The following is a 17,194-nucleotide window of genomic DNA, read 5'->3' on the forward strand; positions in this document are numbered from 1 at the left end:
TGATGAGAATAACGCATCTCGGTGGTTTGAGCAGAGTAGTAGAATGGTCCCACTTCAATTCGCTTTCTACATACTTTACCTTAGGACAGCTGATCAGCCGTACCAGTGATTGTCTGGGAGGTGACTTTCTCGTGTTGAGATTCAAAGTTCAGACCACTCTAAATGTGCAGCTGCAGCTCTACGTCTCTCTGGTCTGATATGTTAATTCTGAACCCATCATTGATAAAATAATTTATAAGTTTGAAGATAATTATTAAATAATTCTACCCTGAAACTTTACCATTAGGGATTATAGGTTATGTAGCATGGATAAGGAATAATTAAAATATTAAACATAAGTCTAACTAGGTTGGACTGGGAAAGAGAGGAATGTGTGTGTGCTTAAGAAAACACCGAGAACAATTAAACTGGGTTTGAACCGACCTAGCTAGAACTCTGAGAATTTATGATAGGACAGGGAGTAACCCTCAAGGTTTCCCTAATCTCGGGGGAATGGAACTGGCGGCTGGGTAGTGATATACAGTGTTGAGGACTCTGCAGAAGAAGATAACTCTCCTAAAGGTTCGTGTGCATGTGTGTGCGTAAGTAAGGAGCATGGTATAAAATGGTCTTTATATATGAACTGGAGAGTGCCCTCGTGAATAAACATTGATTTGACTATTGTAAGCTGGAAATTCTGTCTGTTTCATTTAAACCAGAACTTTACAAACTCTGGGTTGCAGACTGAGTAGATTAATTGAAGTTTATAAACATTGATAACAAAATTCTATATCAATCATATTATACAGTTTGTTTAAAATGGCAGTTCTGTCAGGCTGACACGCTTTCTGACCTCACTCAAGGGGGTGGTGACTACTTACTGTGCACAGTTATAGAAACAATTGCCTCTTATAGTTACTCAAATCACATCGATATCTTAAAACAAAAACACTTTCTAAACGTTTTCATATTTCATGCACAACGCATGGGATGGAAACTTCACACATGTAGAGGGTATACTTTCCAAGTTACAGTATGTTCTTTATAACATTTGTTATGACATCACAAAATAACAACCAAAACTACATTAGTGTTCTTTAGATCGCCTCTGACCATTCCCCAGGTTCTATGTTGGAAATATTGATCCAGTTTTTGCTTTTGAACGTGTTAGAATTTCGGCGGGAAAAAGTTTTCATAAAACAAGCATATTCCTTGGGTGAATTTGGAGAGAGAGAACTGAATGTTCTGTCCTTGATTTACAACAAGGTGTGAGTTGTTAACCCCCACCGGTTCCCTCCTCCCCCCCTCTGTGGGTGAGAGGGGGTCTGGTTAAAGGCATTCATTGCAAACCTGATCTGACCTATTTGGATCCTGACAGGACAGTATTGACAACACAATAACAATATGGGAGTGATTTAATACAGGAGTTAATTTGCAGTGTGACCAATAGGATTTTTCTATCAGATTTTGGAACCAGTCCTAGTGGACTCCTATGGGATGTCATCCTATAAGATCCTGTAGGATTCCAATACAAGAATCCAATAGAAATTTCGCATCACACTTTGGAACCTGTCCTATTAGCTTATCTAATGCATATTCAGTGTATGCACATACTTTCAAGCTTTTGTCATGCATCTGCATATTGTGCCTTTAAAACAGTATATTTAGGCTTTTATATTAAGTGAAATGATACAACCACAATATGAACATATTAAAAGGAGGACTGCATTGACCTTGAAAGACTGCATTGACCTTTAACTACGTTGAAATTAAATCTAGGCTATATAAATTTAGGAGTATACTGCAGGGCTCACTAATCTCTGAGCGCTTGATTTAGGTGGTGTGACACTCATGCAGGTGTGTGACATTCATTCATGGGGCGGCAGGTAGCCTAGCGGATAGGAACTTTGGGCCAGTAACTGAAAGGTTGCTGGATTGAATCCCCGAGCTGCTCTTGAACAAGTCCGTTAACCCCCAGCAACAACTGCTCCCCTGGCACAGACAATTCAGAGTGGTTGGATTAAATGCAGCAGACATGGCATCCCCCGTTCTCCTTTCCCTGTTGGAGGTTCCAGATGTAGTCGTTGGCAAAGTTCATAATCTGAGTCATGGCGTTCAGTATCAGGATGTCCATGTCGTTATCCAGCATCACCTCCTCATGGTAGTTCTTCACAGGCAAGATGCAGTTCACGGGAATGCCCACCTCATTACTGCAGATCAGCATCTGAGAAATGTTGGAGACAAAAAGGACTTTATCTGAGTAAGTAGGATTTTGGATTTACCCAAACAAGCAGGAATTATGATTTACATGAAGTGAGCAGGACATTTGATTTACCTTAGTGAGAAGGACTTTTGCTTTATCTGAGTCATTAATGGGTCAGTTCTGAATGACTTCAAGATTTAACGTGGCTTCAGGATGGCATGCACCGTAAAATATTACTTACCTTATCTTTTATTGCCCAGCTGGTGTACATCTTCTTCACGTCCATCTCCACCAGCGGGCAAGCCTTGTCTGGCATGGTCATGACAACAACTTGAGCTATTCCTGTTGTAAAAATGATTGAATGGAAGGGCTAACCTATAAGTAACACTGCTCCATGTGAAAGTGAAAATTCATGAGCTATGTTCAGCCAAGGGCCACTTCATTAATACAGAAAGACACAGTGAAACATAGAGGGGTTGGAAGAGCTCACCCAGTTCACTGGCTTTTTCTCTGACCTTCCTCATCTTGACTATGACGTCATTTGACATGAGAGAGATTTTGTCTGCAGCCACGACACTCACCAGACAGTGAACCTTGTCACTTGATCTGGGCTTCTTATTGTATTCTCCACTTTCATCAGTCAATGCAGAGCAAGGATTGAACTGGCCCAATAAAAGAGAAGACTGGTCAGATAGTACTTTTCTATTTAAAACGATTAGTCATTTGTTTTGTTAAATTAGGCATTGAAGAATATGATTATAATATTATAAAATTATATTATATTATTTGGCTGTTGTTGGTAGAATGAGCAGGACTATCGGCATTGTTTGTTGGGTTAAGGAAAGCTACATTTACAGTGTAATATTATTTGAATATATTCTTTATTTGTTTTGTTAAATTAGGCATTGAATAAAGAGATACTAGGTTCTGGTAGAAAGCAGCACTATTGGCATTGTTTGTTTGGTCATTTACGGTCTAGTATTATTTGCATGTGTATACATTTGTGTATGCTGGTTTACCTTATAGCCTTCTGGTAGATGGCCCTTCAGAGCATTGATGATGTCTTCAGGTTGCATCCCTTTTTCTTGTGCCTCCAGACCCATGACATCATTGAATGCAAAGGGCAGACGTTTATCTCCGTCTTTAATGTAGTGTGTATTGTACTGAAAATAAACATGTTTTAAAACATACTCATAGCAGGTGTTTGTATACAAAGTTATGCTAGGGATCCATGTTTTATCCATTAATAGTGTTCTGTGATCAGTGGCACTACATTCCTAATTTATAGCAACTTACTGTCTTGGTGAAGCTTGTGCCAGAGGCAGCAGCTACCAGGGCATTATGTGCTACTCGTCCTTGGAAGACATTGTTGACTGAGTTGACAAAGCTGGACTTTCCTGCTCCGACTGGTCCATATAGCAGGCATCTCAGCTGCCCCATGTCAGGATCACTCAGTTTAAAGTTCCTCAGTGCAGCCACCATGGTATCTCTCTCTTGTTTACTGTCAGGTGAAGAGTTACAACAAAGGATTTGGGGAAAATTAGGATATTAGGAAGGTGTTCTTAATGTTTTGTACACTCATATATATGTATATATATTTTGGGTCCTCTATTGTCCATATTTGGTCAGACTATACTTACTCCCAATTTTGATCCCGCCATGGGCTGTCAAATTCTGTGACACATGAGAATGCATTTTGATTAAATGTACTTCCAGTTTCCAATTCCCATATTTCTGTTTGTTTCACCAAATAGCCACTACAATAATTCATTGTTAAGACAATAAATGAGAGTATTGTCAACTAGATATGTGCGTGTTTCACGGGGGTCAGTGTGCTGCTAACATCTAGCCTCCTCACTGTCCAACTGCTGTCTCGAACCAGCGAGGCTCTGCTTCGCAAAACACACGTGACGGTCTTTGCTTGACAACATTACCAACGGGTGGCAACAGCCACGACATTTCAAGCTATCTGTGGAGTGAGCTTATGGCACATTCTTACCTCTGTTACACATGCCTTTGGACTTTTGTCAATACATGCACTAAAACAGAGTATACAGATCAGGCTTTAATTGTATTTTAACTGATATGTCTCATGCTGTTCCCACAGTAAGTCACATCTCTTACCTGTCTTTGGTAACGTGCTTTCCTTACCACCCATGACTGCTTTCGGAGGAAGAAAATAAAAATACAATTTGAGGTAAATAGTGTATGTCATGTCTGCACAGCAGCTAGGGCCACATACAAACAGATACAGTGCAGTCCGGAATTATTGGATCCCTTGATAAAGATGAAAAAAAGACTAAGATAAGTAATACAAATTACTGAGCTAGATTGTGTGCAAAAAATAATAATATATAATTTAATATAAATCACTCAGAAAGATAGGGGTCATAATTATTGGATCCCCTGTTTTCAATACTGCTGGTGTGTGTGGCCAAAGAGCTCTATTTTCATGTCATCTGACCATAACACCACCTGGAGTTTGCTAAATGGCATTGGAACTTGGATTGAAACCGGTGCTATGGTCATAATGACACATAATATAGGTCTCTGGCCACATACACCAACGGTGGGTTTGGCCTTGGAAAATACCTCATACCTTTTGTCGCAAATGTATCTGCCAGCAAGATAATAACCCCAAGCACATCAAAATCCAAAAATAAATGGTTAATTGACCACAAAATCAACATTTTGCAATGGCCATCTCAGTCTCTGGACTTGAACCCCATTGAAAACCTGTGGTTTGAAATGAAGAGGACAATCCATAAGCGCATACAAAGGATATCAAGGATCTGGAAAGATTCTGTATGGAGGAATGGTCTAGATCCCTCCCAATGTGTTCTCCAATCTCATAAAACATTTTGGAAAAAGGCTCAATGTTGTTATCTTCGCAAGGGGAGGGTGCTGGAGTATCAAAAACAGGCGAGCCAATCATTTTAACCCCTGTCTTTTCTACTTGTTAAACAAAATATGTTTCACTAGTACAATTGTACTAGTATAAAATAATACATAATATTTATATATATTATATTTTTTCTACCATTCAATTTACAGTATAGCTCAGTATTTGTAATATTTAATTCATACTGTCTTTTTTGCTCATATTTATCAAGGGATCCAATAATTTAGGACCACACTGTATATTTATCCTTTATTTAACTAGGCAAGTCAGTTAAGAACAAATTCTTATTTACAATGACGGCCTAGGAACAGTGGGTTAACTGCCTTGTTCAGAGGCGGAACAACAGATGTTTACCTTGTCAGCTCGGGGATTTGATCTAGCAACCTTTTCGTTACTGGCTCAATGCTCTAACCACTAGGCTACCTGCTGCCCCAAATGGTGTGTATATGCTGGGTTACTCCTTGTTGCTGACAACTAAAGGATTGTAAACTGTTGCAAATTATGTGAAATACAATAATACAATCAGTACATGTACAACATATATCTGCACTCAAAATATGATGTCTGTACTTTGAATTTTTTTTTCAGATCTACAATTGTCACAGCTGTCTTCGTCCCTAGACGAAGTCCTCATCTGATAAAGTAGACCAATAAGCAGCGGAGGTCGCGTTCATCTTTGAATTTAATTAAACAATAACGTCAACACTATACAAAACAAGAAACAATGACAGTACAACAGTTTTGCAGGCTAACGAAAAGCAATGCAAAAACAACTACCCACAAAACACAAAGACAAACACACCCTATTATATAGGACTCCCAATCAAAGGCAACTCAACACACCTGCCTTCAATTGGGAGTCCAATCCCAATAAACTATACATTGAAAACAAACCTAGAACCTATACCCACAACTAACTAACTAAACATAGAAATACATAAACACAGAGCAGTGCCAAAAACCCCCGGAATACATAAATAAAACGACCTACTACCTACACCACCACCCCAAACCATATAAAACAAATACCCTCTGCCACATCCTGACCAAACTACAACAACACATAACCCTTAACTGGTCAGGACGTGACAACAATGAGAAAAGGCGGCAGTTCAGCCTGGTGTAGAATCCTCACATATGAGAAGGTGGCTTAAGACATTGAGAAACTACTGGGTAAGAAACACAAAGCACTCAATGTAAGTCAGCAATTTGACCTCTATTATTTCATAAAACATTTAGGGGCAGTTTCCCAGATTTCCCAACCGGCACGCAAGATGGAGCTATTATTCCTTTTACGTTGTTTGTCATCTCACGTCCGAGTTGAATATATTCAGCCAGCAATACACTAATTTCCCCCATGGACCAGCTCGTACATAAAACATCCACCATTCAGGCTGCAAAGGCATCAGTTTCCTCTTTAACTCGATTGAATGGCTCATCGTGGGAAAAAACTTCAAACCTATGCTTACTGTCCCAATAAAACACAAGTATCATTTTCAGATTTCTGGACATCCGCGTTACTCTGTTGTTTACAGCTAGATGAACACGCACTGCATCAGGAAAGAGCATAAGCCACCCTAGCATGGTGGGGGAAAATGTTGTTTAATTAAGACAGTACGCATATTTAGCAGTTTATTTTTCACTGAGGAACCATCTAATCGAGTTAAGGAGGAAACCTCCATGGACCGGCTCGTACAGGATGTTTTATGTACGAGCCGGTCCTTGGGGGACACGAGAGTACTACCGGCAGGGATGACTGCACCAACACCTAGAGGTGATAAGCCATCAGGAAGAACTACACCCTCTAGGAGTCTCGGCGCTAAGATTACACCTGGTCCTGGACTAAAGCCTTGTCCTGGACTATATGCAAGAATCATCTGCAAAAGGGTGTGGTCTCACCATGACTCCCTGGCTAAATAAAGGTTGAATGAAAAGCAAGTCAAATGGCTCTGTTGACAGTGCTTCTTAGTCCAGGATTCGATACAGGAAATGTCACACAAATGAACACATTTTGTTTGTAATTCTAACATGCTCTATGAAATGACTTGATAACCTGTTTTCAGTACATTTGTAATGTATTTAGTAACTAAAAATTATCTCCAAACTAGCTTTTCAGGTGTTTGTGAAAGCAAAGACTGTTGGAATGCAATTTTAACAGGTTACATTTCAATTTGTGTTATAGTAAAATGTGTTATTGTGTATTTATCGTATAGGCTTAATCTGTGTCCAGGAAACCGCCCCATAGTGTAGAAGCTGTATAGGAACATTAGAAGACAATGTAACACATTTCCGTTGTGCACAAATTACTTGCAGCTTCTACAAACATTGTAGTATAGCAATTAGATGTTTCCTTTTGCATTCCGAATGGGAAGAATACATTCTACCTTATATCAAGCAGGTCCTCTACCAAAATTTAGAAGCAGAAAAATTGGTAATGACAAAGACTTACATTGTTACTACTACCTTCTCCTGAGACTGAGATGCTGATATAGTTGTGAAACAACGATTGCTGCTGCATTTATGTAGGCTACAATAGAAAGTGAAATATGCTGGCGCAATGAACCACCATATGTGATGCATCATTGACTTTCACTTTCCAGTGTTAGATATGGAATAACTAGATAATTTCACAAATCTATCAAGTGAGGAGGGCAGTCTATCTCTCCTATGTCTATACCCATTTCTTGGAAATAAGACCATTACCGGAATAGAGGGGCCATAGTTTCACTTTCAATATGATCCTGTTTTATTCAGACAGGGGAGAACAACTGCCCCATCTCATCGAGAATGAAATGGGGCAGGAATACTGCAGGCTGTTGTAGGACAGGAATACTGCAGGCTGTTGTATTCAGAAAGCAGGATTCCTTCGTTTGTCATTTGGAAATATTTGTGTAAATATACAGTATATAGTGACAAACCTCTTCAAGGTTAGGAGAGTTTGCCACAAATGAAGACCGTCACCAAAATCACCCCAGAATGAGAGCTCTTTCGAAGAGGACAGTACCTGTATGTTGGTTTCTGCATCCTGGACCACCCAAGCCGCAGGCGTGGTCAAGGATAGCAGGGTTCAGTACACGAATCAGGTTCTCGGTAGGTCCATGTCCAAATGCCAACAGGTAAGTCCAAACAGTCCAGGTCATACACGGTAAATCCAGCCGATATGTATTCTCTCTTTCTCTATGGTTCACAGATCCTCCAGCCCTGCTCTGTGTTTTAAGTCAAAGTGAATTGGTTGGAGACTCAAAAACCACCGATCACCGAGCTTTCTTCTCTTTAGCCATTTGCATCCAGTTGTTTGGGGCATGGTCACTGATGAGGGTGAAGTGGCGCACTAGCAAGTAGTATTTCAGGCTTTCTAGAGCCCACTTTACTGCCAGCGCCTGTTTCTCAACGACTGAGTAATGGGTCTCGCGTGGTTCTAGCTTCCTGATTAAAAACAGGATGGGGTGTTCCACCCCTTCTACCTCTTGGGAGAGCGCGGCTCCCGAGGCGACCTCTGAAGCATCTGTCTGAACAATGAACTTGCGCTCAAAGTCTGGTACCACCAGCATTGGATTACAGCAGAGAGCCTCCTGTGATGTTCTAAATGCTTTGGTGGCCTTTTCATCCCATTTGACCATGTTTGGCCCTCTGGCTCTGGTCATGTCATTGAGTGGGGCGGCCACTGTGGCATAACAGGATGAACTTCCAGTAGTAACCCGTCAACCCTAGGAAGGCTCGAACCTGCTTTACTGGTTTTGGCCATCCTATAATTGCCTCAACCTTCTTTAGTTGGGCTTTGATTAACCCTCTTCCCACGGTGTATCCTAGACACTCGGTTTCCTCTAACACCACGTAACACTTGGCAGGGTTCGCCGTGAGCCCTGCCTTCCTAAGGGAGTCTAGCACTGCCTGTACCTGGGGTAAGTGGGATTATCAATCGGCGCTGTAGATCCCCACGTCATCTAAATAGGCTGCAGCGTAAGCTCGGTGTGGTTTTAGGATCTGGTCCATTAGCCGTTAAAAGGTGGCTGGGGCCCCAGGTTGGGGGGCCTTCAATTGATCGGCCTTCAATTTGAGATCTTCAATGAGATTGTCGTCACTAGTTACCACATCCACAAAGTAATAAACCCTGCCCATTTGATATTTTGGGGGTTTTTAAATCTGATTTTAAACCTAACCTTAACCCTAGCCTCAACCACATTGCTAATCTTATGCCTAACCCTAACCTTAAATTAAGACCAAAAAGCTTTCCATATGCACAAAAAGCTTATTTTTCTCAAATTTTGAAAACACATTTATTTTGATGCCTGTTAGTGAGCATTAATCCTTTGCCAAGATAATCCATCCAGCTGACAGGTGTGGCATATCAAGAAGCTGATTAAACAGCTGGACCATTACACAGGTGCACATTGTGCTGGGGACAATAAAAGGCCACTCTAAAATGTGCAGTTTTGTCATACAACACAATGCCACTGATGTCTCAAGTTTTGAGAGAGCATACAATTGGCTAGCTGGTTGCAGTAATGTCCACCAGAGCTGTTTCCAGAGAATTTAATGTCCTGAAACAAAGTTGAAAATGTCCCAGTTATTCCATGGCCTGCATACTCACCAGACATGTTACCCATTGAGCATGTTTGGGATGCTCTGGACCGACGTGTACGACAGCGTGGTCCAGTTCCTGCCAATATCCAGAAACTTCGCACAGCCATTGAAGAGGAGTGGGACTGCATTCCACAGGCCACAGTCAATAGCCTGATCAACTCTATGCGCAGGAGATGTGTTGCGCTTCATTAGGCAAATGGTGGTCACACCAGATACCGACTGGTATCTGTGAACAACAGATACATATCTGTATTCCCAGTCATATGAAATCCATAGATTAGGTCCAAATGAACTTGTTTCAATAATTGATATCCTTATATGAACTGTAACTCAGTAAAATCTTTGAAATTGTTGCATGTTGTGTTTATATTTTTGTTCAGTATACTTTCAAATAGTAGGCTACTCAGAAATTCTTGTCTGAAAATACTCAAATACACAGAAAATGGGAATTTAAATAACAAATACTCAAATATACATGTATTTTGAACCCAGGTACCAACAGACGCTTTGATTCATAATAAATGTAGCAGGTGCTAGCAACGGCCGCTTACAGCTAATCCAATCCCATTGTATCTTGACGGGTGGAACCATTTGGCAGTGAACACTACTTGTCATGACGTACCTTGTTAAAAACAACATGAATATAATTTTTAAATATCCCTCCTACTCAGCTATTCGAAAAAGTGTGGGACCTTGGTTTTATCTGTTCTCTAACCTGAACTGTTGAACCTGCAGAGGCTGGCTAGTGAGGCAGAACGCATCCAGCTAGACCAATCCTGGCACAAAAGTTTTAAGGTAACGCTACTGTTACACACGCTACCAGCTAACTGTCTGCATTTGCAATGTATAAAACATTCAGCGGAGGTTTATGATACTAAGCGCATCCCCTGTTTTGGAAAAGTATAAATATATCAGAAGAGGCTGGTGGGAGGAGCTATAGGAGGACGGGCTCATAATAATGGCTTGAATGGGATAAATGGAATGGTATCAAACACATCAAACATATGGAAACCACATGTTTGAAACGTTCCATTTATTCCATTTCAGGCATTACAATGAGCATGTCCTCCTATAGTTCCTCCCTCTAGCCTAGTGGACTATATCAGCAGTAAATGTTCACCCCACCATCATCATCGGTCTCCTTGCCCCTTATTCTACATGGAACTCAATGGTTTACCACCACTTCTGTTTCCAGAGTCAAATAGTACTATTTCCAAGTAATAATCTTCTCCCATCCCACACCGTATCATCCAATCAATATCCATGTATGTGCACAGGAATGCAAAACTACATGTAAATTACCAAAGTTACCAGATTGTTCTGTAATTTTAGTAATTAACAGGTAATCTTTGGCAATATATGGTCGTGTTGGTAATTTATATTTTAAATTAAAAAAATACTATATGACATTCATTTTTTTATATCATTTGTCCATGAATTTCTAGTGGATAGACCACATGGTTCAAGAGAAAATAGCCTACTGTAATTAATGAAAAAAGCATCTAGTCAACAATGGCTTTATTTTCAGTTAACTCCGCAACTCTTCCAACTATTTACTTTTTTCACAACTGCCATCAGTTTGACACCAAATCATTTACAATAAAGACATATTATGACTGGCTGATAGAATGATAAGGCTGATAGAAAATGATCAGGCTGATAGTAATTCTAATTATTTTGTTTAATGATTTTGAATTTGAGCTTCATTAATATCTAGTATATTCCCTACACTTTCTCGTTCTGAACTTCTAATGCAAGTGGGATAGATGTGGCTTCTTGAAATGATCAAGAGCAGCTGCTCACCAATTTGACAGCTCCAACGCTGTTACACCTCAGTCACCGCCAAAACATCAGCCATGCGGGTGTTGGCTTTCGCCGGTTAATTCTTGATCTTATTGAATCTAGGCCTTAAAATCGTTGTCTGTTTAGCTCCATGGTTATTGTCAGTTAAGAAAATAGGTCCTCTCTCTTTCAGATCTTCCACACCCAGCAGTTCAGCTGCAGTCACAGGAGTCCCCTGCTGTGGTATTTAATTTACAGGCTGCACCAGTTCCTGCTACACTGTCCATGAAGGGAGATACTTTTGAGGATTCCCAGATGGACAGAGTTCAATCAGAATTACGTATATTTTTTATTTATTTAACCTTTATTTAACTAGGCAAGTCAGTTTAGAATAAATTCTTATTTACAATGACGGCCTATACCGACCAAACCCGGACGACGCTGGGCCAATTGTGTGCAGCGCTATGGGACTCCCGATCACGGCTGGTTGTGATACAGCCTGGAATCATACCAGGGTGTCTGTGTGACGCCTCAAGCACTGAGATGCAGTGCCTTAGACCACTGCGCCACCGGGTGGTTTGAGCACTGAATGCTGATTGGCTGGAAGCTGTGGTACATCAGACCATATACCATTGGTATGACAAAATATGTATTTTTACTACTCTAATTATGTTGGTATCCAGTTTATAATAGCAATAAGGCACCTCTGGGGTTTGCAGTATATGGCCAATATACCACGGCTAAGGGCTGTATCCAGGCACTCCGAATTGCACCATATACCAATCAATCAATCAATCAAATTTATTTATAAGGCCCTTCTTACATCAGCTGATGTCACAAATTGCTGGACAGAAACCCAGCCTAAATCCCCAAACAGCAAGCAATGCCGGTGTAGAAGCACGGTGGTTAGGAAAAACTCCCTAGAAAGGCCAGAACCTAGGAAGAAACCTAAAGAGGAACAAGGCTATGAGTGGTTGCCAGACCTCTTCTGGCTGTGCCGGGTGGAGATTATAATAACAGAACATACCACACCCCCTCGGGCATTATTGCTTAATTATATTAATTTACACTACCAGTCAAAGTTCTCGAACACCTACTCATTCAGGTGTTTTTCTTTATTTTGTCTATTTTCTACATTGTAGAATAATAGTGAATACATCAAAACTGTGAAATAACACATATGGAATCATGTAGTAACCAAAAAAGTGTTAATCAAATTCTTTAAATAGCCACCCGTTGCCTTGATGACAGCTTTGCACACTCTTGGCATTCTCTCAACCAGCTTCACCTGGAATGCTTTTCCAACAGTCTTGAAGGAGTTCCCACATATGCTGAGCACTTGCTGGATGCTTTACCTTCACTCTGCTGTCCGACTCATCCCAAACCATCTCAATTTGGTTGAGGTCGGGGGATTGTGAAGGCCAGATCACCTAATGCAGCACTCCGTCACTCTCCTTCTTGGTAAAATAGCCCTTACACAGCCTGGAGGTGTGTTGGGTCATTGTCCTGTTGAAAAATAAATGATAGTCCCACTAAGCCCAAACCAGATGGGAAGGCGTATCTCTACAGAATGCTGTGGTAGCCAAGCTAGTTAACCTCTCTGGGCTAGGTGGGACGTTAGCGTCCCACTCTATTCAACAGCCAGTGTAATCGCGTGGCGCGAAATACAAATACCTCAAAAATGCTATAACTTCAATTTCTCAAACATATGACTATTTTACACCATTTTAAAGACAAGACTCTCGTTAAACTAACCACATTGTCCGATTTCAAAAAGGCTTTACAGCGAAAGCAAAACATTAGATTATGTCAGGAGTACCCTGCCATACATGAAGGGACGTCGCGTGCGCCATCCGTATGGTTAGTGAGAAAGTCCATGTTGCAAATGTACCCTCCCTTACTAGACGTCCGACCACGTCCGATAAATCCGCGGACGGCGTCGGGCCGATCGCGGGGGCCGGATCTTCCAGGAAGTCATCGAACGGAGTCTCTCGGACCTTCGGTTTCCGTTTAATTAAATTTTCAAATTTTGGTCATTTTCTTGCAGTCCCGGATTATTCCACGAGAGGGCGTATGGAATCATATTGCAAATGTAACATATATCACCAAATGCGACACGGCTTTTTCTCCTAAACCGAAGACAATTCGAAGACGAAACTCGGTCTGCGTGGGTTTGGCATAATGGGCAGTTGGCCCCGAACAGGATGGAGTCGAGGCCTCGACGCTTTTCGAGTTAAGGCTATTTTTCTGGGATTGAAAGTCAAACAGGAAAATAGAGTGCTGATTTGACCACTTCACATCAAACTACATGAGCCTACGGTGTCAGGAGAAAAGGAACCATGCATTTACCAATGTTCATTTCAGAGAAATTGTACAATGACACATTGGTGATATTCAACAACAAGAGGTTTTTTTTTCAAAAAAGTTACATATCCAGTTGCAGCGTGTTCAGATGAGTCCGTTAAGGCAGGTTTCGGAGCTCTGCGAGATTTCTGTGATTTTCTGTGATTTTCTGAAACAACACACACTTGTTCAACCCTCTGTAAATAAGTCAGTTCTTAACAGAAACACTTAAAACTCAATATTCTATAAGAGCCTAACGTTCAGATTCCTGTGTCAACCAGAAATGCCTTAAAATGGTGTCATAGGGGCTGCTTTGAAGGGTTAAAAAGGTCAGATCTTTCCACAACTTCATATGTGTGACTAGGCAACCCTCATGAACTGTAAATCAGTCATTTATCCCATCAGATGTCAAAGAAAAGCTCTCTCAAACACACACACAGCAAGGACGGAGTGACACAGAGCGGTGCTTAAAGACACAAAGAGCCTGCAATGGCATTACCATTATCTCTAGGCTGAGACGAGTTCAATGAGACGCCCCGCTTGACCGTAGCTTGCTCGGTATGAGCGCAGCGACCGTGAGAAAACTAGGCCCAAAATGAGGCCTGCACCAATATGTCAAGTGCTTATGGGTGACAGTGAGAGAACCATTAGGGTTAGAAGCACAATTCAACCTCAGGAGCGTTCCTGAGGTCCTCCCGATCTGTGCAAGCCTAACCTTGACCCTGTGGCATTAACCCTTCACAGTGAAAAGAAGGTGTTTAGATCAAACTGTGTGCAATGACTTCTCTCCCCATAGGAATACATTGACAATTCTCCTAAATTCAACCTGAAGTCTATGTGGGTTATGAATGCCTTATGAACCTGTCTTCTATAACAATCCATCAGGCTACTGTGAGGTCTACCTGTGTCGATTCTAAGGTTCCTGGAGCAACCGGAAAATGTTAAAATCACCCTAGAGCTATTGTCATATAAGCAACCTGCAGATAGTGAAAATCACGCAACTCAACCATCTGTCATTCAGTCAATTCTTAAGGTAGAGACTTCATATTCAGGATTCTGTTTATGTCTACCCCAAAGACAACGTGTGTGAAGCAAGAGCTTCCTGTGACAACCGGAAGTTGTTAAAAACAGCCAAGAGCTATTGTCATATGGTCAACCGGCATATAGTGAAAATCACGCAACTCAACCATCTGTTATTCAGTCAATTCTTAAGGTAGAGACTTCATATTCAGGATTCTGTTTATGTCTAACCCAAAGACAACATGTGTTGAGTAAGAGCTTCCTGTGACAACCGGAAGTTGTTAAAAACAGCAAAGAGCTATTGTCATATGGTCAACCAGCATATAGTGAAAATCACGCAACTCAACCCTATGTCATCCAGCCAATTCTTTAGGTAGAGACTTCATATTGAGGATTCTGTATATGCCTACCCCAAAGACAACGTGTGTCTATTCTTTTTGCAAAAAAAACAAAAACACACACACACAATTTGGCCATAGGGACATAGTGTGGGGCTTAGAGTCTTATACCGCCTTCAATAGTTACTTTTGTTGAAACGATTCAAGAACCGTCAGACCTAGAGCTCCGAAATTTTAGAAACCTGTTCTAGAGCTCAAGTCGATAGTGCACGGTGATTTATGGGGCTCTAGAAGGTTCTCTGACCGAGAAACCACCTCGTACATTTGCAATATTTTCAATTCATTTTCAATATCACGGACATGGCGACATTTAGAAATGTCCCAGAGTCGCAAGACTAGGTGCATTGAAACCGCCTCGGCCCGTAGAGACGGACCCCAATGTCTCTGTCCGATAGCTCATTCAGGGACCCCGTAGTAACGCCCTGAAAAAGTGGATTTTCAGCACCAATTAAGGCCATTGCTTGGGCACCAAATGACCTATCGAGCCGAAACTTAGGATTCGGGGTCGCCTCACATAGGCCTACACATAATGTCAGAACTGGACCCGCAGCTATAACGTAACTATGTGTTTTAGGTTTTTTTATGGTTAAAATTGAAAGCACTGTGAATTATGGGCCTTCTCTGACATATGTGATAGTTGGCTTCTATACGAGTTGGAAAAAGTGGATTTGGTGTCAGATGCTATCAGTTTGGTGTCAGAATGACAACTAATTGACTGATGGACGCTGACTGCTGGGTGACGAGCAATGGAGATTAACCACAGTCACTGCCCGGCCATCCCGAGTTCATCGGGCCAGTCAATTATGCATTTCTGCAGTATTTTTGAGCATGCCTAAATTTGTGATGCTAAATGCCCATTAAATCATATTGCAAACGTAACGCGCTATATTGCAAACGTAACGTGCGTTTGCAATATGATTCAACAGCAGAAAATATCACCAAAGTTGACATGATGAAATCAACACAATGAGCGACAGAGAGGAACCACAGTCACTGCCCGGCCATCCCCAGTTCATCAGGCCAGTCAATTATGCATTTCTGCAGTATTTTTGAGCATGCCACATTTGTGATACTAAATGCCCATTAAATCATATTGCAAACGTAACGCGCTATATTGCAAACGTAACGTGCGTTTGCAATATGACTCAACAGCAAAAATATCACCAAAGTTGACATGATGAAATCAACACAATGAGCGATAGAGAGGAACCACAGTCACTGCCCGGCCATCCCCAGTTCATCGGGACAGTCAATTTTGCATATCTTTAGTGTTTTTGAGCAGGCCAAATTCGTGATGTTGAGGCCCATTGAATCATATTGTAAATGCGCATCAGTGCACATGGTGACCCGAAATGGGTTACCAGGAGTAATTTTTTAGAAGGGTTTTAAATGCCTTTAGAGGGTGCAAGGGGTGCACGGTTGGGTAGGGAGCACCTTCCATCAGTGCCCATCCAGTATGGGGCGCCCCTAGTCATTTTGGACATTTTTCAAAAAAATTGCTAAAAAACGACAATCCCACTTCTCTCATGTCACCATCAAGCCATTGAGAGGAACCACAGTCACTGCCCGGCCATCCCCAGTTCATCGGGACAGTCAATTTTGCATATCTTTAGTGTTTTTGAGCATGCCAAATTCGTGATGTTGAGGCCCATTGAATCATATTGCAAATGCGCATCAGTGCACATGGTGACCCGAAATGGGTTACCAGGAGTAATTTTTTAGAATGGTTTTAAATGCCTTTAGAGGGTGCAAGGGGTGCACGGTTGGGTAGGGAGCACCTTCCATCAGTGCCCATCCAGTATGGGGCGCCCCTAGTCATTTTGGACATTTTTCAAAAAAAATTGCTAAAAAACAACAATCCCACTTCTCTCATGTCACCATCAAGCCATGGAGAGGAACCACAGTCACTGCCCGGCCATCACCAGTTCATCGGGACAGTTAATTTTGCATTTCTGCAGTGTTTTTAAGCATGCCAAATTCGTG

At 41.4% G+C, this 17,194-nt stretch overlaps 1 protein-coding gene across 1 annotated transcript; it reads right to left on the reverse strand.

Annotated features, from left to right (window-relative positions):
* Positions 1-728: 728 nt before the first annotated feature.
* LOC115150218 (interferon-induced protein 44-like) lies at positions 729-8,136 on the reverse strand. Its single transcript, XM_029693290.1, has 8 exons — positions 8,089-8,136; positions 4,307-4,342; positions 3,823-3,856; positions 3,479-3,683; positions 3,202-3,345; positions 2,673-2,844; positions 2,424-2,524; positions 729-2,203 (listed from the first exon to the last, which is right to left on the reverse strand). The coding sequence occupies exons 2-8, from the start codon at positions 4,338-4,340 to the stop codon at positions 2,000-2,002; spliced, it is 894 nt and encodes a 297-aa protein (XP_029549150.1). The 5' UTR covers positions 4,341-4,342; positions 8,089-8,136; the 3' UTR covers positions 729-1,999.
* Between the last annotated feature and the right edge of the window lie 9,058 nt (positions 8,137-17,194).

Source organism: Salmo trutta, chromosome 16, assembly GCF_901001165.1.
Source record: "Salmo trutta chromosome 16, fSalTru1.1, whole genome shotgun sequence".
Taxonomy (NCBI): Eukaryota; Metazoa; Chordata; class Actinopteri; order Salmoniformes; family Salmonidae; genus Salmo; species Salmo trutta.

What these genes read in the sequence shown, in the direction of transcription:
- LOC115150218 (XM_029693290.1), bottom strand. Translation starts at nt 4,340, where the DNA reads ATGGGTGGTAAGGAAAGCACGTTACCAAAGACAG. An exon ending in AGAAAAAGCCAGTGAACTGG is followed by an intron (nt 2,525 to 2,672) that starts GTGAGCTCTTCC and finishes TTTTTACAACAG; the next exon opens with GAATAGCTCAAGTTGTTGTC. An exon ending in GCTGGGCAATAAAAGATAAG is followed by an intron (nt 2,204 to 2,423) that starts GTAAGTAATATT and finishes AACATTTCTCAG; the next exon opens with ATGCTGATCTGCAGTAATGA.